The following is a 24,391-nucleotide window of genomic DNA, read 5'->3' on the forward strand; positions in this document are numbered from 1 at the left end:
TCAAAGTTCTTCTCTAACAATGTACCATTAATTAAATGATGCTGAATAAATTATTCTTATAATTGTGCTGGATTTGAGTTCTTGAAAATCAGTTTGAAAACATGATCGAAATAATTATGAAAAAACATTGATAAAGGGACACCCCATTGACTAACAAATATGGAGTATTCATGTTCTAATGATAGCCAGACTAATGAAGGTTGACCACAGCTATTGTATCAGCACATCTCTGTTAACATGTTTATAGTTTATTACTTTATTTTGATTACAGATCATTTAAGCTGCAGGTACTTTAAAATCATGCCATTACACTGTCCTGGTGTAGCTAGCTGGCCAGCAGAAATTGTGAACTGGTGGAACTGGTTTGAAATACATTAAAGTTTTCTAAGAAAAGATGAAAAATAGTGAAGAAGTGATAGGAGATAGTAGCTACAACATATATATTTGGTCAAAATTAAAAGAAATTTTACTCTCATAGCTCACTAAGTTAATGATTTTATTGTGTCTCAACTATGACTGTAATGTAAAAGAATTGTAATGAAGAACCATCTGGACACAATCATGTGCTATGTGCTCTGGGATGACCCTGCTTGAGCAGGGATATTGGACCAGATGACCCAGTGTGGTCCCTTCCAACCTGACACATTCTGAAACTCTGGGTGATTCTGTGAAGGATGAATCAAAGCTCATAGTGTGATTTTCAGAAGAAGTAAATATCAGACTTCTGCTTCCAGAGTGGACTCCACATGTCTGAAACCATAGAAGCCAAAGTTAGGTTAATATTTTTTTCTAAGGAATATTAGCTGCTTATGAGGTTTGTTTTTATTTTAATAACACTAGCTTCATTGAATCAAGCAAAGGCTAACTTCGTATCCTGAATTTAACAAGAGGGCAATAACACTGACCTAGAGAATGTCCAGGAGTCGGGAAACACATAGCGCTACATTCCCAGAGTACAAAATCACAGAATCACAAGCCCCAACAATGCCCCATGCCCAACCCATGCCCCAACACCTCAACTAAATCATGGCACTGAGTGCCACATCTAGTCTTTTTTTAAACACTCCGCCACCTCCCCAGGCAGACCATTCCAGTACTTTATCACTCTTTCCATAAAAAACTTATTCCTAATATCCAACCTACATTACCCTTGGCACGGCTTAAGACTGTGTCCTCTGGTTCTGTCAGTGGCTGCCTGGAGAAAGAGACCAACCCCCACCTGACTACAGCTACTCTTCAGGGAGTTGTAGAGAGTGATAAGGTCACCTCTGAGTCTCCTTTTCTCCAGACTAACTAACCCCAGCTCCCTCAGCCCTTCCTCTCAGGGCTTGTGTTCCAAGACCCTCACCAGCCTCGTTGCCTCCTCTGGCCGTGTTCAAGTGTCTCAGCATCCTTCCCAAACTGAGGAGTGAGAACTGGACACAGCACTCAAGGTGTGGCCTCACCAGTGCTGAGTACAGGGAAAGAATGACCTCCCTGCTCCTGCTGGCCACACTGCTCCTCATACACGCCAGTACAGAAGGTGGCCTTCTTGGCAACCAGGGCACACTGCTGGCTCATGTTCAGCTGCTGTCACCAGTACCCCCAGGTCCCTTTCTGCCTGGGCACAGTCCAGACACAATAGTTTCCAATCCTGCAAAAATTGATTTTTCAGAGACTTCCTGAGTGAGCCTGATTATCTACCTTTAATAACCTTCTATTTTTTTGTGTTGAAATTTTAAAATGCATATTTAATTTTGGTATGGACATTGTGTGAAGACCAGATCTTCAGTCTGTTTAAAATCTACCACTTGCTGGTTTATTTAATTTATATTACTTATACCTGTCCTTGTGATATTTTTCTTGATCTTCCAGATCTGTATCATATTCTCTCAATGAAAATTTCAAATCTGCTGTAACAGATTTATAGCTTTGCTGGATTTCAGCATTCTATTTATCAAGTAAGAGACTTCAGTCTCCTAAACTGTCTTAATATCTTTTCCCTGGAAAATAAGTCTCTTCCCTCTCCTTAAGACATAAGCTTTTTCATGGGTAGTCTGACTGGAGATGAAATCTGTTTCTTTTGAGAACTGTATTTTTAGTCTATTCTTACTCAGAATTCTATTCTAATCTCAAGTTCTGTAATATAACATTACTTGTCAAAACATTCAAATACAAATCTAACCATTCATAAATTCAATACACAGTGGTTTATCAAAGGTGGTATCAAATCACAGATTTAAGTGAAAAATGTAAGTGAACTTACTCATCACTTCATCAACTGTATTTCTGAAATGCCCCAAATATTGGCTGAGCATTTATTCTAAACTGCAGTAACACATTTAAAGAGGCTGCTTACCTGGTTCTGAGAAGCATAACTATTTCCCTTCTTCACAGGGCCGTTTTTCAATGCTTTCTCCCTGGCATGGTCTGCCATCAGATCCTGGTGCAGGATTATTACACTGGCGAGTTCGAGTACTCTCCCCATTGATGCAGGCGGACCAGGCACTCCAACAGCTCCAGCCTCCATCAGTCACAACTAGTATGAGGACATGGTACAGGATTAGGCCACGTACCTCTTTTAAGGTAGATCATGATTCAACTCAGTTATGGTAATTCTGCAGATCATTACAGTCTCCTGAACACAACCCATCACAAATATTTGGCTTTTAAAAATGTGTTCGTGGCAGTGCTTAATAACCCTGGGCTTTCAACATTTTTGTCATGCTAGGAAACAAATTCTAAGGTCCATTTTGGGCACCTGTGCATTAAAAACCTTGCCACAGAGAATGAATTTACTTCACCATAAATTTTTACATTGTCAGTTGTGGAACTGCATTCTTTTCCCTTTCCCCCAACCTAATATTAAACTAGCATAGTAATTGTGAAACATAATCATGTGCAAGCAGACACTGACCTTTTTCAGAAAACTGAAGACAAAATAATTTAAGACACGGTGAGATTGCTTTTGCCTGAAACCATTTTACCAGTACTGCACCAAGATTTGATAATACTCCTGTGTACTTTAATGAACTTTGTGTCATTCCAAGACACAGTAATTTATGTGGACAATGAACTCCAACTTAGAGTACCCTCTTTATGGAAAGAACCCAGTAACTTACCTTCCCTTCCACACCTTGCCCTTGAGATTTGACGTCAGTAGGTGTAAAGGAGATATGGTTCTCTTCTTGTGAAGGCTCATTTTGCCAGCCTACTCTTACAACAGATATGCTCATTTTAGTTTATTTGGAGTATTTACTCACCTTTCACTAATGTAGATTTAGGAATTTGACAAGCAAGTCCCTTAAAATAACTTGAGCACAGGCATGTACAGACTCCATCTACCAGCACAAGGGTGCCTCCATTTTTACAGGGTTCACATTTGCACACACTGTATTCAGTAATGTAGTCTTCAATTGCTCTTTCCAAATTTTGTTTCTTTAAATACGCGTCTCTTATCTTAACTGGAACAAGTGTATGTATTGGAGAAGGCTGTAGAAGGAAAAATGCCCATACGTAACACACTCTTCCAAAGCTCTGAATCCTTTTGATATAACCATAACCAGAATAAACATCTGAAGAAACAGTTAAGATAAAGACAATGTATGAAAGTTCATTATAAACTTGGAGTCTCACCTCCATCATAGATCAAAAGCTTTCAAACTGTAAAAAGCCACAGCTTTGAAGAAGCTGTACTTACCCTTTGCTGTATCACTACTGGGGCATCAACCAAAGATTTAGCCCACTCTATGTAATCCTCTACATCAACGGCTTTGGCTCCTCGTAGTAACATTTCTTTGATTTTAACTGAAAAGTCAATCTTCCCTCCCTCAACTAAGGAAAGGACATCATCAATGACAGCATTATCATTTGCTTCTGCTGCAGAAAAAAAGGAGTGTTAAGAAGGATGTTTAATGTCCATGCATCTGGAAAAACAGCTGTCCTCCTAGTGAAGCCAGTACCTCTTTGTAAAACTATTATAGAGAGAACTCTTGGTTGTAGCATAATTCAGTATCTCTTTGCTTATGCCTTATGTGGGAGGAAATATTTTCTTTTGCAATTAAATTAGAAAACCCTAGATGTGAAAGAGAAAGAAAGGATAGGACAAACTGAGACACATTATGGAGATCACAGTCCTTTGATGACAGGCAAAAGCTAATGAGTAATTCTACTGAGCTAAACAAAAATAGGGCAGAAATTAGAATACTGGGGGCTTTTGCTTCATAATTAAAATACAAGAGCAGAGTACTGAAAATAATTGCCTCTTATGCAATATAGTAGTACATATTCTTCTCTTTTGTAATTTTTATTTCATGTGAAACAAAGCCCATCTCCAGACACATAAAGGAGCAGAGGGCAACAGTGGTAGGCAGGGGAACTCAAACAGGGTAATCAGAGAAAGGGAGTCCCTCCTTCAACTCCTCTCAGGCCTGTTCCAGCAGAGCCATTAGCCCAGCAGTATGGGGCTGAAGATTAATCAGCTGCAAGATGAGTCAATGAAAGAGCTCTCTAGATGGAAAGAATGGCATTTTGGGATTACATGAATTTAAATACTTAGAATATATTTACAGGAGTGCCATTGAAAAGGTAAGGGGGGGTTCACAGTGGCTTTGGGAGGAGCAAACTTGAGAAAATAAAGGCATAAAGGCAAAAAAAGGGGACTTATTGCATACAGACAAATGACTGATCTCTGAGCTACTCTGCTGTGTGCTGTCCTTCATCTTTGCAGTCTGTCCTGGCCTACCATTAAATTCCATTCTAACTCTTTCCTAGGGTGAAGGGACTCTATTCTGTGTGCATGCGTATGTATAGAGCTCTGTGTGGCCAGCTGCTAGAGCTGGACAAGGGCTGAGAGGCACCTGATGTTTGTGGTGGCAACCACTGGAACAAGTGACAATTCACATGCCAGTGTGTGATGACTAGCAAGTGTCAAGCCAGACTAGCAGGTGAATATAGGGTAAGTGGCTTGGGAGACAAGTACCAGAGCAGATGTTGCTGTGGCCTAGATATGGTGGCTTTCTGTGATGCAGTGACAGCAACAGTCAGGAAGGGACTACCAACAGATGTCATCTACCTGGCCTTCTGTAAGACCTTTGATACAGTTCCACATGACTTCCTTATCTCCCAATTGGAGACATATGGACCTGAAGGGTGGACTTATTGGTGGGCAAGAAACTGGCTGGATGGGTACAGCCAGAGGGTTGTGGTCAATGGCTCTGTGTCCGAGTGGAGCCTGGTGACAGGTGGTGTCCCTCAGAGCTCTCTTTGGGACTGATTTCCATCAGTATCTTTATCAATGATAGAGTGGGGTCAGGTGTACCCTCAGAAAGTTTCCAGATGACACAAAATAGAGCCATTAACACAACAGAAGGATTGGGTTCCATCCTGAGACACACAGACAAACTTGAGAGGTGAGCCCACAAAAACCTCATGAAGTTCAGCAGGTCCAAGTGCAAGGTGTACACCTGGGTCAAGCAATAGCAGGTCTGTGCACAGACTGGGAGAAGAACCTGTGGAGACCAGCCCTGCCCAGAAGGGCTTGGGAGCGCTGTGGATGAGAGGCTGTACTTGCCCTGGCCTTGGTACTCACGGCCCAGAGAGCCAAATGTGTCCTGGGCTATATCCAGAGCCCCGTGGGCAGCAGGGGAGGGAGGGGATTTTGCCCCTCTTCTCTGCTTACATGAGATCCCATCTGCATTCAGATCAGGGGTTTCTAACATGAGGAAGATGTGGACCCTGTGGAGCAAGTCCAGAGGAAGCCACAGAAATGGACAGAGTGCTGGAAGACCTTTCCTATGAGTGACAGGCTGAGAGAGATGGGATTGTTCAGCCTGGAAAAGAGAAGGCTCTGGGAAGTCCTCATTGCAGTCTTCTAATACTTGAAGGGGACTTATAAAAAGAGAGGCGAGCAATATTTTTACTTGGTTAGCTATTGACAGAACAAGGAGAAGTAATTTTAAATTAAAAGAGAGGAGATTTAGATTAGATGACAAAAGGAATTTCTTTACTTAGAGTGAAGTGCAGCAATGGAACAGATTACCCAGAGAAACTGTGCCTCATCCCTGTTCAAGACCAGGTTGGATGGGGTTCTGGACAGCCTGATTTAATATGTTGCATCCCTTTCCAAAATGATATGTTCGAACTATATGATCTCTAAGGTCCTTTCCAACCCCAACCATTCTGTGATTTTATGGGTCCAGAGTGAGACAAGTGGAGGAGCTGGATACTGGGTTTCTAGGCCAAATACTGGAGAGACCTCAGATCTGGGTTTGGCTGAGATCTGGTCTCATATGAATGCATTTCTGTCTAAGGCAGCTGGAGGTGAGAGGATCTAAGGACCAATTGCTGCATTGGCTGAGCACCTAAGGCCAGTCCCTGGAGACATCCACAGTTTGTGTGCCTTGATGTACGTCAGAGAGTCTGCACCAGCAATGGGAGTGGAGCTGTGGGCCTGGTGTAATATATCTCTGTCACTAACAGGAGAGGCTAACAATGCAGTTGCTGGTTCAACTGGGTATTTAAGGTCAACTTCTGAAGTTATCTGTACTGATTACATATAAATATTTTGTTGGGACTGAAATACCTGAGACTTGTGTTGCCTTGGACAAGGTGACCTCCAGAGGACCCTCTCAACCCTCAACTGTCCTGTGATTCTGTGATATTGCCCACTGAAAGACTTTCTCCCGGATTAGATGGAGAGGAGAAAAAGATTAAACCATTTGTGCCATTTGTGTTTGCCTGAGTGCTGTCTGTATTTTTTCTGTATTTATTTGTGGCTGGTGATGTATACGTACGTATGTATGCATCAAACTGGTGGGTTCATGTGTGTGCATGCTGGGAACACATTCTCAGGCTGTCTTGACTTAGGAGCATGGAAGAATGTGAATCTCACCTGTATTGCTCTACTGGATAGCAATAATTCTAACAGCAATAACTATATTGATTATTCAGAGGAAGCAGCTGGTATTATCTTTCCTTAAGCAAAAGATATAACATAAATCAAGGACATACTTACATTTCTCTCTGCTATAAATATTTTCACATTTACCACTATCAACATTAAAATTGGCTTGTATGTTTTTATACACGATATTGGCATCTAAGTGATAGCCAAGGCATTTTTTCACATCTTCTACAGTGATTCCTGGGAGTAGAAATAGGCAATTAGATTGAATAAGCATAAATAACAAGACATTATTATTGTTACAGAATAAATTTCAGGCCTATTGGAAATGTTTGTGGCTTTCTTCTTACTATTTATCTTTTACTTTTTCCTTGTCTATGTAATGAATATGAGGATGGCTGTAATTTGAGTGCCTGAACAGGTGCAGGTGAGATCTGTGGTGACTAGGAAAATACTAAAAATGGCTTGTTTTTCTTGAGCTAGCTGAAAGTAGGCCTTCATTTAGGAACCATATTTTTTTCATTTTATCACATTGAAATTTTGTTTTTTTGCAGTTGTTCAATATTTACTCTTTTTATATACTAAATTACTGAATTCTCTCAGTCTCTCTTCTAACCTCAATTATGTTTCTCCGCTGCTTTTACCCATAAAATTAATCAAGGCCAGTGATCTCTTAAAAGTATGTTTTTTCCATTAATCCTAATCCACCTCTACACACTACTTTTTCCAACATCTCCTTTCTCCATATTGAACCCAAACCCAATATCATCTGCCACTTCAGCATTGTGTTCAGAAAGAATTTTGCTTAAAACTGTGACTTAAAAAAATCCAAAACTACAATCTCGAGGGGATGAACAGACTAATAGTGGGAAATTAAAGTGACAAATTTGTCCCATGTCCCTTTTCATAGCCTGAATATTTGATAGTAATATTGTTATTGGGCTGCAACCAGCAAATGCTCATTTTTTGATCTCCAAAATCAACGTGAGAATTGTCTTTTCTCACTTTATTCCCATGTGATCACTTTAATCCAGCACAAACCCACATATATCTGAACTGCCCATGAGGGAAGATTAAATTTCTACTTTTCTATTCTAATCAGGGCATGGAATATTCCAGTGTGAATATTGAAAACTATGAAATCAATTTTAACACACTTGCATGCTCCATGTGGCTCCTAGAAAGCACTACAATTTATTCCTTGTTTTTTGTCACCACCATACTCTTAGAGTGATTATACCACAAAAAGGTACCAAATAGGATTTAGGGTTTATGTGGGTTTTCCTGTCTTTGGACAAGATCTCTTGTGAATCATGCAATTATTGTTAGTGTGTTCACAAGGTTTGTTTAAGGTTCCTTTGGCCCTCTCAGTCATAGACTTAAAACAGAGATTTCAAGTAGTTCTGTAAATTATAAAGGTTGACTATTTTCTCATGTATTTCTATAATGTCGCTGGTATGCCACAGGCAGCATGCACTAAACAGTGCTTTCTCAGTATTTTTCCACGTACACAGATCTACCATCACATATCTCTTTGAGTGTGGGAACTTGGTCATAGCAAGGCCAACAGAACGCATACCTAGTCGAGACATAGCATAATTATCCAGCACGTAAACAAGTTCATATCTTCCTCCTACAGTCCCAGAGACAGCATAGTGAGTTCCATAATCTTCTAGGAATTTGAAATACTCCCCCTTGTCGTATTCAGCAGGCAGAAATTTTAAATCATCAAGGAAACTATCTGTGAGACGAACATCACGACTCCGAATTTGGAACCTTCCCAGCTGAATCTGTCCATTTACATGCAGAAAGGTTTGGTTCTGAATGCAGGGAGAAGAAAAGAGAAGAGTGTGCCATTCTGATATGCAGCATAGCACGAAAATCTATTCTGTTTTATCTGTAAAGAAGTTGCAGAATTTTTTGAAGAGGCATTCAATCTAGCGTTATAGAAATGGGACAAACTTGTTTAATAAAAATTAGAAAGCTCTCTGATCTAAACTGAGGAAGCAGAAAGAGAGATACTTTATTTCTTCCAATTTTGTAGAACTCTTCCGTTATTTTAGCAAGGCCTTTGTGATCTATTTGACAATATGTCTCTTGAAGCATAATGCCTACCAAAAAGTGACTTTCTGACTTTTGTAACATTAAAAAGTAGTTCTGCATGGCTTGCTGAATACCAGAAGGTGCCCACTTTGGTCAGATGGAGTTTCCTCTTTGCTTATAGTCAGAGCAGACCTAAGTTCTCTCTTTTGATCACTTCCCTTTTATCCTCAGATTGTCAGAAGGAACAGCACCAACAGCTCCAATTAAAAACAGCATCCTCCTAACTATTAGAAAGAAGGTCATAGCTCCAATTAAAAACAAAAAAAAACCCCAAACCAACATCATAAAAGGAAAATTAATAAGGAAAAAAACTTAATATTATGTATTTGAGCCTTACATACATTGTAAGTCTAGGTATAAAAATTGATATTTTTGTAAATTACATTCCAGGTGATTTTATATCATATTCTAAATCAGGACCTAGCTACTGCCTGTAACTTGTGAAATAAAATCTTGTGAAATAGTTGCACTTAAAATTCTAAGGGAACACATGCCTTTCAAACCCCATTATTATTTGCAGTATTTATAGTATTTATGTGACTCCCTTAATAGTAGTGCTTAATAGGAGGTATGTAAAAAGGACATGGCATCTGACCATTATGTTATCCAGCACCATTTAAAGGATCTTAAACTGCTGACTCAGATACTGCTTAAGACTGGCAGAAATCTTCAGGTGCCTAAATCACTGTGAGGAAATTTTTGTAGGTGCAATATTCCTGCTAACCACCATATACAGATTGTTTCTTTCCAGGTGCCTCCAGGCACCTCCAAGATTATGACTTTAACTTTCAGGTGGGCTCTGGAGGGGTCTCATGCAGGGACTGTCACTCCACTACCCTGCAGCCCCAGGACTTTGCAGTGATAGAACTCTTCTTGTGACAGATTTTGAGTTATTCACTGAACTGATCTCTCAGCACAAATTTGAATCCAAAGCTCCTATCACAAGCCAATAGACTATGAGCAGACATTAAAACCCCCTAAGCTGTAGAGCTTGATCTTTTATGTCTGTGAAGATTCATGATTTGATGTTTAAATTATTTGTTTCCATTCCAAGAAAACCCATACCAGTGCAAAGGCAATGTTGGGTTCATCTTAACTTTATAGTGCAGGCCTTTGTCTTCAGCATAATTTTAATTTATCAGTGATAAAACTTAGCTTTTCCTTATAGCTATTTGACATCCAGAGCTTTGAATGACAAACTGACAAACTTGAAAATATTAATTAGTTGAGGAAAATCCAGTACTCCTTGCATATGGTGCACTTCAGCTCTATGGAGTTGATATGCCTTGTATATGATGGCATATTGTAATCACAGACCTTGGCATAAAGTGTGGAAAAATGAAAATGGTATATGACCTGATTAGTTAATTCCATTAGCACACAGCTGCTGGGGTAGGCCATAATGTTGTGTTCTGCTCATTTTGGCTGAGGGAAAAGTTAGTTTTCTTCACAGTGGCTAGCATGAGACTGTGTTTGGGTTTAGTGCTGAACACAGGTTTGATAATATAGAGATATTTTTGTTATTGCTGGACACTGCTTACACAGAGCCAATACCTTTTCTGTTTTTTGTACTGCTGTGCTGACAAGGAAGTTGGGGGTGCTTGGAATGTTAGGGGATACACAGCTGGGACAAGTGGCTCAAATTGATCCAAAGGATTTTCCATATCTTATGGTATTGGCCTTTGTATATAAAGCAGGTTGAAGAAGGAGGAAAGGGGGGGATGTTTGGAGTGATGGCATTTGTTTTCCCAAGTCCCATTGCATGTGATAGAGCCCTGCTTTTCTGGAGATGCCTGAACACCTGCCTGCCCATGGGAAGCAGTGATAGAATTCCTTGTTTTACTTTGTTTGTGTGCATGGGTTTTGTTTTCCTGTTAAACTTTATCTCAACCCATGAGTTCTCTTGTTTTCATTCTTCCCATTATCTCCCCGAGTCTGCTGGTGGTGGAGTGAAGCAGCTGCCTGGGATTCAACAACAACATGTCTAGCATAACTTTTTGTGGTCTATCTCATTTTGACCACACTAAATGCTAAGGCTACTTCTTTACTATCAAATAAAACGGGGTATGGTCTTTCCACTCTTTCAAAGGGCAGGTATTGCTTATGCACAATCCCAAAATGGGCTCGCCTTTCTCCAGACTGTCTACAAGATCATTCCCTTCAAACATGCTGTGGGAAAGTGCAGGACGGGCATTGCTTATGAGAACTAGTGCTGACTTAAGTCGTATAGGCAAGCAAGTAAAATGATGGATTATCTTGGATTGGTGCCCATTCCTTATAGCCCTGGCTAGTTTATTAGTACAGATGTACCCACATGTCTGAGATTTGACCTTTTGGTCATTATTCCTAAAATTTAGTTTGTGTTTATATAGTGTAGGCCTACTCAGTGGCAATTTTTCATCATAAGACTTGATCTCATTTTTCCACATTGCACTAGATCAGAACTGCTCTCTAATCAGGATGAGACCAGAGGTCTTGATTCTTTCTAACACCGAGCCCCCGGTGAAGATGATGGTGCTTGCTAGTCAAAGATAAACAGTGGGAAAAAGAAAATGCTTTGAGTTGCCATTTGGCCATGTGTGAAATCTTAATCCTGTCGTTACCAGTACTTCATTAAAAAGAAAAAAAAATTAAGAAGCAGCAGCTGTCTAGGATATTGAGATTATTATTGCCTAATCCTAAGACTACATAAACTGTACCATTTGTAAAGTATTTCCATTAAAACCTTTAGAAGAATTAATCTCACCCTTTCTGTGTAGCTTTGCAGGATGGAACCAAATGCATAATTCTTTCTGTAGTCATATTTGAAATGTCCTTCTGAAGCATTTTTGTTACTCCCATCAGTAGGTGTGTATTTCAAAGAGGCATCAACACTAAAATATTTTTGTTTTTCTATGTAAACCTCTCGTAACATTTTCACACGATCATGGTAGTACACAGATGAGAAAGTTTTGTCTGCTTTTGTCTGAGAAAAGATAGAAAAGGTTGTATGAGAAAACAACAGGCACTAGTTGAAAAATCTATGTAGCACTTTAAGGCTGTAGTTTTTACAGAGCATATAAATGCATTTTTTTACAGCTCTTTTTCCATTTAAACCAAAATAAATGGAAATAGCACTCCCTCCACAAGCCACCCTATCAGGATCAATTCAGTGGTTCAAAAATCACTGAACTGACTGCAATGATAATAATTTAGTGAGTATTAAATCTCAACATGTAACACTGTAAAAGTAATTTATGTGTGTCAACCATCCCTTTACACTGTCTACAGCTTCCTTGTGAGAGAAGAGAAGAGACAGACACTGATCTCTACTCCCTGGTGACCAGTGACAGAACCTGAGAAAATGGCCTGAAGTAGTGTCGTAGGAAGTTTAGTTTAGATATTAAAAAAGTTTCTTCACCCAGAGCGTGGTTGGGCAGGACAGCTCCCCAGGGAAGTGGTCGCAGCACCAGCCTGACAGAGCTCAAAGAAGAGTTTCAAAAATGCTCTCAGATGTGACCCTTGTGGTGTCCTGTGCAAAGCCAGGGGTTAGACTCAATGATCTTTGTGGGTCCTTTCCAGCTCATGAGATTCTATGACTCTGTGTGAGGAATAATAGTCTCTATTTCCTGAAACACTGTAAAGATTTGCTAAAAATTCCTGACTTCTGAAATAAATCAGAGTTATTATTATGATTCTTATTTTCTTGCAGCGAACAAAAACTAATCCAGCTATTTTAGTATACTTTAGCAGAACATCACATTTTAGCAACTGAAAATTCTTAAACATCAAAACCAAGCACAACCAGAGATCTCTGGGTCAGATTTACTCATTTTGGAAGGACCTGATTTAAATAGTATTTGTTTTTATCAAGTTCCTATTTACAGTAATTTAGAAGGCAAAATTGTGCTCTGATTTCTGAAAAGTATCTAACATTTTTTCAACAATCATCAACATTTTTGGTGTTCAAACCTCACTAAAAGTCATAGTCTGAAACTTAAAAGCCTAACAAATTTTTTTCCCCAATGTGACAGAGAAAATTATCACTGGTTAGAAAAAACAAGTAGGACCAGAATATTGTATTATGTCTGCATTTTTATCAGTGGCTTTTACATGTCCTTGAAAATGTAGACTATTTTCTCTTCTACCTAGTAAAAGTTAGGTATTGTAATCCTTTCTGTACATCTTCTGTTCATTTCTTTTTCTTATATTTTAAACATTCCAGAAAGATTGTGTCATTTATTGTGCAAAGGTGCAGCACAAAGATGTGGGAATTTGTCTGGCATAACTGAGCTTAACTGCCAAAGTAAAGGAGAACATAACCTCTTTCCCTCTGGACTTTAGCACAAGCCTGAGCCTAAAATTCTGCTGTCTGGCTCAAGAGATATGTTGAGTCTTCCAAGAGTATTTCAGTATCTGGAATTCAGTTAAACACATCCTATCTTGCAAAGGACTTACATCGTAAGTGAGAACAGCCACATTCCATGGCTTGCGGTAATATGTCCGTGTGTTCCCATCACGCACCCGCTCACAAAGACCATTGAAAAAGTCATTGTCAAATGGGCTGGCCATTGGTTGCATCCCTAAAACATTGATTCTACAAGAGAAATACAAGAGAAGTAATACTTCAAAAGAGGGTGTGTCAGCACACATGACCTGTAGACCGTAAAAGCTGTATTCTGTCAGAGACGGAGACTATAGCTGTGAAACTGGATCTTGCTTTTCCTCATAGCTATTTGACATCCAGAGCTTTGAATGGGTCCTAGAAAACAAAACTGACACAAGGGAAGCAGCTTCTCTCTTCCCTTGTGGTTTCTCATCTGTGTACTGGAGATACTTACATATTTTGTAAAATTCTTGAAGGATCATATATGAGAAATGAACAAATAAAAGACATTAAACCTCAAACAGGTGAAAACCTTAGGCATAAAAGGAGGTAAAAAACATTTTTGTTGATGAATATATTTGCGAGAAAGAATATTTGTTCTAAACAAATTCATCTGTGAGAAAGCATTCCTTGTAGATTTGAAATGTACATCTCAACAGCTATATACATTTTTTTTAAATAAATTATATTAGTTTGTTTGCTGGTAGGCACTTGGTTATTAAGCATGTACAACATCCATCAAATCTTTAGAAGGAATATACAGCTACTCCTAGCATTGTCTCTTCTTGCAGTGTATGACCTAATGTAATGGCAGCATCTCCTGGAGCATAAGAGAGGAAATCTAAACTGTTACAAAACCAAGGAGGCAGGCTCATCAGCTGTATACCTCTATGCATCTATATACTGAAGTACAAGAAATAACTCCTAGGAGGATTCTATATAATTTGTTTGCCCTTTTGTGCCTCTTTCATACATTTCAATCTTTTCAGTATTTCCAATATTAACATCTGGCAAATATATGTGTACCTTTTTGAGTGTAGAAAGTGTTAAGCAAGCCATCAACGTCAGCAGTGTCATTACTGCATCTCTATACAACATTTTCTCATGCAAGATTTTAGTAACAGATTGTAATAGAAGCTTCTAAAATTGCCTTTGTTCTCGGTTTACTTCCTCATGCTAAAAAAAACAGCATTTTTGCTCTTGTGCAGTAAGAAGTTGAATGAAAGGATGTATAATTTTGGTGCTGTAGTATACTATTATATAGCATATAATAGTATACAATTATATGCTATATGGAGTATATAGTATATATGCTCTATATAGTATATAGAGTATATATATAGTATTTATACTATATATATTACATAGTATATATACTACATACTATATATAGTGCTGTAGTATACTTATATCTTCTGGTGCTGTAGTATACTTTTATCCTCTGTTCAGTGTGGATTGCTGCCTTCTAACTATTTGTAGGTAAACAATATGTGACATTTTCTTTTTGTTAGAGATGAAAGAAATCCAGCAGCGTCTGAGAACAAAAAGATTAATTTTCAACTTAAATTAATGATGAATGCTCCTGTAAACAACAAAGATCAAGGAAGTGGGCAATGCAATACTGGAAGAAAGCTGCACATAAAGTGTTGTTGCAGTAAGGCATCCCATTATATAAATAGCCAAGAGATATTTTCTCCCTTTCAGACATGCATTTTAGCAAAGTAATTGACAATTAATCATTGATTGTGAAATATCATTAGAAAAAAATCTATATACTGGTAACATATTCATTTAAAAAATGTAGGTTTATTCATGTGGCATGTATATATTATACTTTTTACATTATGATTGATTTACACTGTCTGCAGTGCATATTACACTGCATGTTTTATCCTCACAAGTATATAAAATAAAATCATAGTTAAGTGTTGTTGCAAAGGCTACTTAGCATTTCTAAATAAAAATGCTACCATGATTCATATTCTTTTGGGAATGTCACTATACCCCAGGTTTTTTTCAGCTGGCTTTGGAGACAATCGCAAACTCTTCACTAGGCCAAATACTACTTTTTACTACATACCCATGTCCTGCAGTCCTGCCAGCTTCAGACACATCAATGTCATGCTTTCGACATGGTGACCGTGGTTCAGATTCACAGTCATCTTCATCAGAATAGTCTCCACAGTCATTATCTACATTGCACACAAGTCTTCGCTTTATACATCGACCTGGTCAAGGAATAAAACATTGCCTGAACGCATTTTTATCAAGATGGGCTTTAAATTGCACTCTCAGCTACTCTTTATTAAGAACTTCCTCTATGTATATTTCTTCTGCTGTCTTAAGAAATTAAAATCCTATGCTCTGCCACTGTCAAATGAAAAAACCTGCATACAACTGTTATATGTAAATTAGTAGGATGACTGAGAAAAGTAAGTTGCAGGAGAACTGTTGTCATCTGAGGAAAATTGTTGCATCCTAGACTGTTTTACAGTAAAGTTCACATGTTTGGTTGGTTGGAGTTTTCTTATTTATCTTAAGAGAATACAGGAAAATATCAATTCAACATCAACAAAAAATTCTTTATAAATAATTTAAATTGTTGCTGTTTGGGCTATGTGATTTGGATAATATGGACATGTAGTGTCCAAAACTATAGTGATTTGTGCTCTAAAGCAACAGGGAAGTAGTAACTTTCCTGAATTTATATATCACAACTTTTACAAAGACTGTTTGTTTTTTTTGGTTGGTTGTTTTTTTTTTTTCCTATAGAATTTAAAGACTTTAGTAAATTAGCTGTAGCACAATAAATCAACACTTTGGTATCATCAACCGCACCTGTAAATGCCACACAATATCTGTAGTTAAAGGTTTAGAAGCTGTTGAAGGTTTAAAAGTTTTCTAATTTTAAATTGCTCTGTTTGCACTTTTCAGCGTTTGAACTAAAAGCAATACAAAAAACGGCTTAGAACTTCAAATTCTTTTGCCATCTTTCTGTTTTTGTTTTGACTAGTTTTAGTACTATTAACTTTTCCTACTTTATTTTGATTTATGATGAATCTTGAGCACTTTATCACTTTTCAAATTTATATCCTCTTTTGGCTCTAGGTGCATGCTGGTCTCCAGCTGTCATCTATCATGCCAGTTAGATTGGTAAACTTCCATATACATTCTGTTAAGATTCCTTCAATCCTAGTTTTTTTCCTGGTGATTTTTCATAAAACCTTGTGATCCAGTAGCAAGTGGGGCAGTTAAGCTAGAAGAAAGGATATGGTCAGTATGGTCAGCTTCTAACCATGGAGTAGAAGTTACAGAGGAATTTAAACTAGGTGCAAATTAAAATGGAAGATGAGAGGAATGTACCCCTTCTTAAATGGTTTTGCGGAGGTGGTTTCGGCATTGTGGTTTTGAAACCACCTGTCCATGGACCGTTTTAAGTGCTAGCATAAGGCTGATGTAATTTGTTCACAGAACTAAAATGTGGTTTCTGAGTTACTGCTTTACTTGCTATGGCACGAAGACAAAACCTACCCGAACTGCACTGAAAGTCAGCACCACAGTCTGCTTCTGGTTCTTCAGGACAGGCTTTGCTGGTTTTACAGGTTTGTGTGTCTCCTAGGGCCTCCAGGCATGCTTTTCCACCAAATTGCCCAAATCTTTCAATATGTCTGGAGCGAAACTTGAAAAAAAAAATTAATATTAAATTAATATTGCTCAGAGAGAAAAGAGAATCTACCAGAACTTCAGAGTTTCCAGCTGAACTTAGAGCTTTTCAAAACTAAACATCTTTGGTGAAATTTTTGTTGAAAATCCACAGGCAAAATTAATGAATAAAATAATATTGAATTAATATTTATGATTATTAATACTTAGCTAGCATGTAAAGATGCTAATTTTCACTACTTTGTTTACTTCACTGTTTTGTTTATATGTCTCCACTGTGGAAGTGGATCATTTATACTTAGTATGTTTTCAAGTTTTTGATTCTTTAAAGCCGTAAGAGAACTCCCCTAAGAAAATAAAAATTTGCTTTGGAAAACAAATTGTATGGGTTGTGATGTTTTTTTTTTTAAGGGAAAAATGTATTGAAAAATAAAGTTTTAAACAGAAACACACACACATCCAAAACAGGCGTTCTATAAAAAAACTTGAATGAGAACACTGGATGTAGTTTTCTCTTAGTCTATGGCTTCAAATCTGACATTAGTATGGGTTTCATCAAATCATGAACATACAGTATGAAGACCTGCAATCTGACACTTTCTCATAACCAACAGGCAGACAGATATCCCTTTGGTTGTGACTTTGGAACAAAGACTTCCAAGGACAGCTTACCCTTTGATTTGTGCATGGGTCGCAGGGCCCCCATGTGCTCCAGCTGCTCAGTTTGCAATCTATTGGAGATGGAGCGTTCAATTCCCTTGTTCCCCTGTGGAAAGCTTTTTCTGAAGAGCTGTCAAACAAAACATTCCAGTACAGTCCTTGGCAGTTACTAAAATCACATGTGAGTTTGTATTTCAACCATAGATCAATATTTTGGAAGCATCTTCAAGGTGATTTCTGTTTTACTTTCATGAAAGTATTTAGATGTATCAACAGCTGCCTAATATTAAATTCTTTGGCAGTTTAAAATTACATTAAAAACAACTTTGAAGATGGAATAAGCCAGGTCTTTTCTGCTTCTAGATCTCTGTGCATACAAATGCCCATATGGTGGATCATGTTATTGAAGAGAATGAAAGAAAATACACAAAAAACATCTGCATTCTCCTGTTCAGACAGTAGTTGTGCTCCACAATATGTAAAGTTAAAGACTAACTCACAGCAGCACATCTCAAATGGGTGTAGCACTTCAATACATCTTTGTGATTTTAGCTAATTGACTTTGATGGTGCTGCTCTTAACCCTTGATAAAAGTGTAAATGCCTTCCAGAGTTGAAAGAAGACTCATAATTAAAGGTATTACTTGGTAATGGGATAACTTACATTGCTAGAATAAACAAACATGTTTAGCTATCTCACTCTACTCTTGAAGTTAGGCCTATTTTTTTAAGAGTTACTTGTCATTTTGGTGCTCAGTTTTAAATATCATCAAACTTCTCAGCACGTGTAAGGTCATTACTTAATAGAAATCAAGTTTTGCTAAAGCACCCTCTGGTAGATACTAAAAACTGATGCCTTATAGAATGACTTACCAAGTTTAAAAGCCAAGGCTATTGGTTTACTGTGACCTTATCTTCAATGGTAAATAGCAGAGGAATAAGGGAGAATTGAAGCGTGACTTGCCTTTTTGACTCTCATTTAATAGTAGCTTATTCCAATTTGGCCTTACATGATGATTATTCATTCTCTGTGGAGAAATCCTCTCTGTATCTATCAAAATTAAGGCTCTGCTCTGCAGTGGGACCTTCCTTGCTGAGTCTGGCTGGTTGGCAGATCTGCAGCTCCTGTAGTGTGAGGTACCTATGGGTTTTCATTGCAGGCAGGGCTTTGTCCTTCACTCTTTGACCTCCTTACATCCTACAAATAACACAGGAGTCTAAACAAATTTAACCTGATTCCATATAAGATAAGAAATCTGCAGTTTGGGCAACAAAGACATAGCAGTTGGGTTGGTCCAACTTTCTGGTGCTATTTATTCTATGTAAAGTTTACATATGTTCTAAGTTGTTACTGAGAAAATAAATCTACCTCTTTTTTTCTGAGCTCTAACCAGCTCAGGGATCACAGACTTGCCCAAGATTTTGCCATGACAGCTATTAAACACAGAAATAGGTTACCCAGGGAAATGGTAGAATGTCTTTCCCTGGAAATATGCAACACTATTGTCAGGACTCCTGGATAAGCTAATCTAAAGCCCTGTTTTGAACAGAAGATCTCCAGAAGTTCCTTTCAAAGTTGACTTTTCAATGTATTCAGCAGTTCTGTGAAATTCTGGAAAGTTGTATCGCATTTGAAATTTGATGTAGCTCCCTAGTCTCTTCAAAACCAACTCTTCCATCTGCAAATAGCTCATCTTACGGGTACCCAGACTAAGCAAGTAATTCTTAAAAAGTTCCTGTACAGTTTTCTATGTATTTACCACCACTCCGCATGACAGTAACATCAACAGTGGAAAAAAAATTAAAATTTACTGCTCTGGTAAATGGATGAGAATCAGCTTGTTCCTTACTGTATCTACAGGATATCTTTCCATCTTCTTACTGATGGAGGGACTAAAAACCTCTGAGTAACAATATCTATTCTGACATCTTGGGTTGAACACTGACAGGTTGTCCTTAAAGACAGTAGGAGTGAGAAACCTTGGACGCTAGACCTATAAGATATATTGTGGCATCTAATGGGATGTCTGGAAGCAGATACTTATACTATTCCTAGAAATTACCAAGTATTTTGATGTTAGACAAATTTACATTGAAATATATTTCTGAATTGTTACATTATTGATGTAAAAATAGAGCCAAAAATCCTTACAGGCAGTAAGGATTAATCATGTAAAGCAGCCGTGTGCCTAAAAAAGCAATCAAACTCAAGCTACTTCATGTCCTAAAGGTTTTCCCAGAGGTTGTTGTGAGGCATTATTTAGAGTCTCAAGTAAAAATCACAGGCAGAAAAGACTGAGTTGAAGTCTCTAAGGCAAATAGAAGCCTTGCCATCAACTGTCTGCAAACTAGAACTAATGGTAGTCTCTGACTGACTTTCAGGTAACAATATTTTTCACATAATGAAAGATATTTTCCAACTTAAGTGATTCTATCATTTTATGATAATCACAATCTAGCAAATTTTGCAAGAATATTAATCGAATTGATGTACACACATCCATTGCTGGGCCTTCTCCAGCATAGTGTATAATGTTCACATGATTTGGTGCAGATTTAGATTTAGGGTTTTGAATTTACTTGAGTTTAGATAAACAAATATAAAATAAAATAAAAAAAATCAGAAAAAATCTAATTACAAATTATTCATAAACTCTGAAACACCACTAATGTATCCACTATTAAGATTATCTGGGAAATCAAAGGGGCATATATTCAACAACATTGTTTAAAATAATCAAGATACTACAAAAATTTGCAAACTTGTCACCTCCACATTAAATTTGAAGAAAAACTGTTACTGGAAAACTACATTGAAACAGATGCTAAGTCACACAATTTAAATAGGAGAGGACATAAGAACAACTCAGCTACTGAAGAACATCATTGAAGGTGACAGTTGAGAGCAGAAACTTCAGAGGTGGACATGGAAATCAAAATACCTTCTCTGGTATTCTCTATTGAGAGGTTTGAGGGACAGAAGAGTACTCTTTGGAAAGCAAAAGCCATTTCACAATCAGTACACAGAACAGTGTGCACCTTGTCTTGGATTGCACAGTACACTCTCTACACTCGCAGGCCGCACTGCTCTGGTGATTTGTTGTTGAGTCATACTTCAGAAGAGAGAGTTGTTTACTTCATCAGTTACGAAATGGATGACTCAAAAAAAGTCTTGATTTGATAATTATTGCTCGCCAAGAAATAAGGCACATCTCTCTTGAGTTTGAAGACATGATAGCATCACATGAGAGCATAACTTTGTCCACAGTAGTTGCTAGCACCATCTTCAAGCTGCACAGCCTTGAGTATGCTGTGGAGCCAAGCTGTGGGCCAATGTTGCCCACTATGGATTTTCTCTAATAATCAAATCTTCTGTCTGGACCATTTCTAACTGAGCGTGCTAAACCTGTGTTTTAATTGTATTTGAATGTTAAAATAATAATAACCATCAAAACATAAGAAGCAAGTGCCTGCCCAATCTAGTGGCCTTCTGTGGTGGAATGCTTCCATCAGTGGACAAGGGCTGCAGATGTCATTAATGTGGATTTCTGTACAGCCTTTGACATGATCCCTCACAGCATGCTTCTCTCTGAATTGGAGAGAGATGGATCCAATTCCATACTGATAGATTGATAAGAAAGTGGTTGTATGGTCACATCCAGAGGTTAACGGTCAATGACTTGGAGTCCCAGGGACATCAGTGAAAAGTTGTGTGCCTCGGGAGTCCATATGGTGACCAATGTTATTTGATAACTTCATTAGTGACACAGAAAAAGGAATTGAGTACGCTCTGAGTAAATTAGCAGATGAACCAAGCTGAGTGGTGCTGTTGACACTTCTGAAGGGTGGAACACTATCCAGAGGGACCTGGAGAAGCTCAAGAAGTGGCCCTTGGGAATCCAATGAGGTTTAACAAGGCCAAGTTGTGGTGCTGCACCCAGGTAGGAATAACCCCTGGTACCAGCACAGGCTGGGCATGAACAGACCCAGAGCAGCTCTGCCCAGAAGGGCTTGGGGGTGCTGTGGGTGAGACGCTGCACATGGCCCGGCCATGGCACTCACAGCCCAGAGAGCCAAACGTGTCCTGGGCTGCATCCAGAGCCCCGTGGGCAGCAGGGGAGGGAGGGGATTCTGCCCCTCTGCTCTCCTCTCCTGAGACCCACCTGGAGCACTGCATCCAGCCCTGGGGTCCTCTAAACAGGAAAGACATGGACCGGCCAGAGAGTCCAGAGGAAGCCACTGAGATGATCACAGGCATGGAGCATCTCTTGTGTGAGGAAAGGGTGAGAGAATTGGGATTGCTCAACCTGGAAAAGAGGCACGTAGGAGTGACCTCACTGCAGCCATCCCTTATCTGAAGGGAGCCTATAAGAAAGATGCAGAGGGGCTTTTTACAAGAGCATGGAGTGACTGGATAAGGGGAAACAGATTAGAAGAGAGTAGGTTTATATTAGATATTAGGAGGAAGTTTTCTGTTGTCAGGGTAGTGAGGCATTGGCATAGCTTGCCCAGAGGAGTTGTGCATGCCCCATCTGTGGAAGCATTTAAAGTCAGGCTGGATGGAGCTCTGAGCAACCCTATGTCATGAAAGGCGTCCCTGTGCACAGCTGGCACTCACAGCACAGAGAGCCAAAATGTGTCCTGGGCTGCATCCAGAGCAGAGGCGACCTTCAAGATCATCTTGTCTCTACCTTCCTGCTGTGTGCAAGGACATCTCCCACTAGACCAAATTGTTCCAAGTCTCACCCAACCCGGCTTTGAGCACTCCCAGTGTTGGTAATCCATAGCCTCCCTGAGCAACCTGTTCCAGTGTGTCACCATGCTCACAGTGAAGAACTCCTTCCTAATATGTAACCATAACTACCCCTCATTCAGAGTGCACCCATTACTCCTCCTCCTATCACTGTAGTTCCTTATGAAGCATACATCTCCTGGTTCCCTGTAGGCACCTTTAGACACTGGAAGGTCTGGGGACTATAAGGTCTCCACACAACCTTCTCTTCTCCAGGATGAACAGCCCCAGCTTTCTCAGTTGTTGTAGAGGAGGTGCTTCAGTCTTCTCATTAACATTGTACCTTTCTCGGGACTTGCTTAAACATATATCTACTATAAAGCTCACATTTTTTCATCACTTAGTTTTGACCATTCTTGTGAATTAAAAATTTCTGGTAGAGCAGCTCTTCAGTTTTTTTCACATGACCATTTGGTAGGGACTAGGCCTTCATTTTTCTCCTAGTGATACTAGGAGGACACAAATGAAAACATTTGAAAACACAAATGCTGTATTTCCAAAGATTAGAAATAGGCAGTCTAGGAGACTTTAAATATTAAGAGAAGCACTGTCAGCATAAAATTTTTCAGCTGCAGGAAGAAATAGAGATTAAGTATTTGCACACAGCATGCAGTAGAAAAAGGTACCTGAGCTTTACCTGCCTGCAAAAATATGCCTTCAGCTACTTCAACAGGCACCTTTATTTTGTCACATATATCCAAAATAAACAAATAAACCATTGCCATCGGACTCCTCAAAATACAGCAAGAAGTAGGTTTTTTTTTCTTTTCATAGGATATCTCAGTAAGGTACCATTAGAAATGTCCGCAGAGGATATTTCTGCTCTGTGCTGGAAAAATGAAACAGTGGAGACAGCTGCAGAAGAAAAAGCACACTTACCTTCTGCTTTCCCCCCAAACTGAGGCAACTGTCTCTACATTGTATAGTATGGCTATAAGCTGCAGAATACCAAGCACGGTTCTCATTTTGTAGGTGAGCATACCAGAACTATTGTGACTGAATTTGTAATTTATTTATTCGTTCCTTTAGTTATTTATTACCAAGAGAACAAACAAAAAGCAGTGTGTACTGAAGAATGACAGTAACTGGCCAAAACTGCCTTACTGTAAGTGCTCTAAAGTCCACTTTTCAGAAAATTCCACTTTCACTCTGATTGGGGAAATACTATGAAGCATTTGCAAGGCTAAAAATAAACCAATTTTGTTTAACAATATCTTTTGAATATAGGAAAGACATGATGTATTGAATTAGAAGAACCTTTAACTGCCTAGTGAAAAAGTTGTTGTAACAGTGACTCATGTAAAGAACAAATAATTCCTAAAGCAGAGCTGTTTACAAGAGCAAGTTCAGTGCATAACAGCTTTGGAATCCTCCTCCCCCAGCCAATATAAAAGAACAACACATTATTTTTTGAGAATTTGAATGAGACTAAAAGTCTTTTAGTCTTCACTCTGTCACAAAAATCCAAACCACAAGCCAGCTCTTTAGAAGAGCATTCCTTTTCAGTGGTTTGCCGTAATCCAGATTTAAAGTATCATGTGTTGGACACAGTCACAAGTCACTCATAAATAACCTTCTGTTTAGCTGTTAAGAGTTACATATTTGGATACAATCTTAAAATAATGATCTGAGGTAAAGATTTTCCGAATTACCATGGTAATTGAAAAAAATCAATAAAAGTAGTTTTATTTTTTTCTATTCCCTGATTTTGTGGCAGGGTGAGGGAAGTGTGTAAAGTAAGGCAGGCAAATTTCCCCTCTACTCAAGCCTTGATTTGGATTATTTTATTTAAAGAAATCTTCATCTGGTGCAGCCTCAGTCCAGCTTGATGAGTCCAGTTACAAAAAATTCATTTGTTAGGCAAGAATGCAAGACACAGACACTTGTAATATTGTATTGTTTCATCAAAACTGCTATCACAGTTC

The 24,391-nt window shown here is 38.6% G+C and overlaps 1 protein-coding gene across 2 annotated transcripts; it reads right to left on the reverse strand.

The window, feature by feature from the left end:
* Positions 1-228: 228 nt before the first annotated feature.
* On the reverse strand, positions 229-23,463 carry C9 (complement C9). Of its 2 annotated transcripts, XM_030257644.4 has the most exons (12): positions 23,346-23,463; positions 17,688-17,805; positions 16,884-17,031; positions 15,433-15,580; positions 13,424-13,562; positions 11,733-11,951; positions 8,463-8,703; positions 6,995-7,123; positions 3,680-3,858; positions 3,243-3,471; positions 2,339-2,518; positions 229-750 (listed from the first exon to the last, which is right to left on the reverse strand). In XM_030257644.4, the coding sequence occupies exons 1-11, from the start codon at positions 23,444-23,446 to the stop codon at positions 2,358-2,360; spliced, it is 1,812 nt and encodes a 603-aa protein (XP_030113504.4). In that variant the 5' UTR covers positions 23,447-23,463; the 3' UTR covers positions 229-750; positions 2,339-2,357. The 2 variants fall into 2 exon arrangements, with proteins under 2 accessions (XP_030113504.4, XP_072777837.1); XM_072921736.1 differs by lacking the exon at positions 11,733-11,951.
* Positions 23,464-24,391: the final 928 nt, after the last annotated feature.

This window comes from Taeniopygia guttata, chromosome Z (assembly GCF_048771995.1).
Source record: "Taeniopygia guttata chromosome Z, bTaeGut7.mat, whole genome shotgun sequence".
Classification (NCBI taxonomy): domain Eukaryota; kingdom Metazoa; phylum Chordata; class Aves; order Passeriformes; family Estrildidae; genus Taeniopygia; species Taeniopygia guttata.

What these genes read in the sequence shown, in the direction of transcription:
- C9 (XM_030257644.4), bottom strand. Translation starts at nt 23,446, where the DNA reads ATGCTCACCTACAAAATGAGAACCGTGCTTGGTATTCTGCAGCTTATA. An exon ending in TGACTTTCAGTGCAGTTCGG is followed by an intron (nt 15,581 to 16,883) that starts GTAGGTTTTGTC and finishes TTCCTTGACCAG; the next exon opens with GTCGATGTATAAAGCGAAGA. An exon ending in TGGCTGTTCTCACTTACGAT is followed by an intron (nt 11,952 to 13,423) that starts GTAAGTCCTTTG and finishes ATCTTTTCTCAG; the next exon opens with ACAAAAGCAGACAAAACTTT.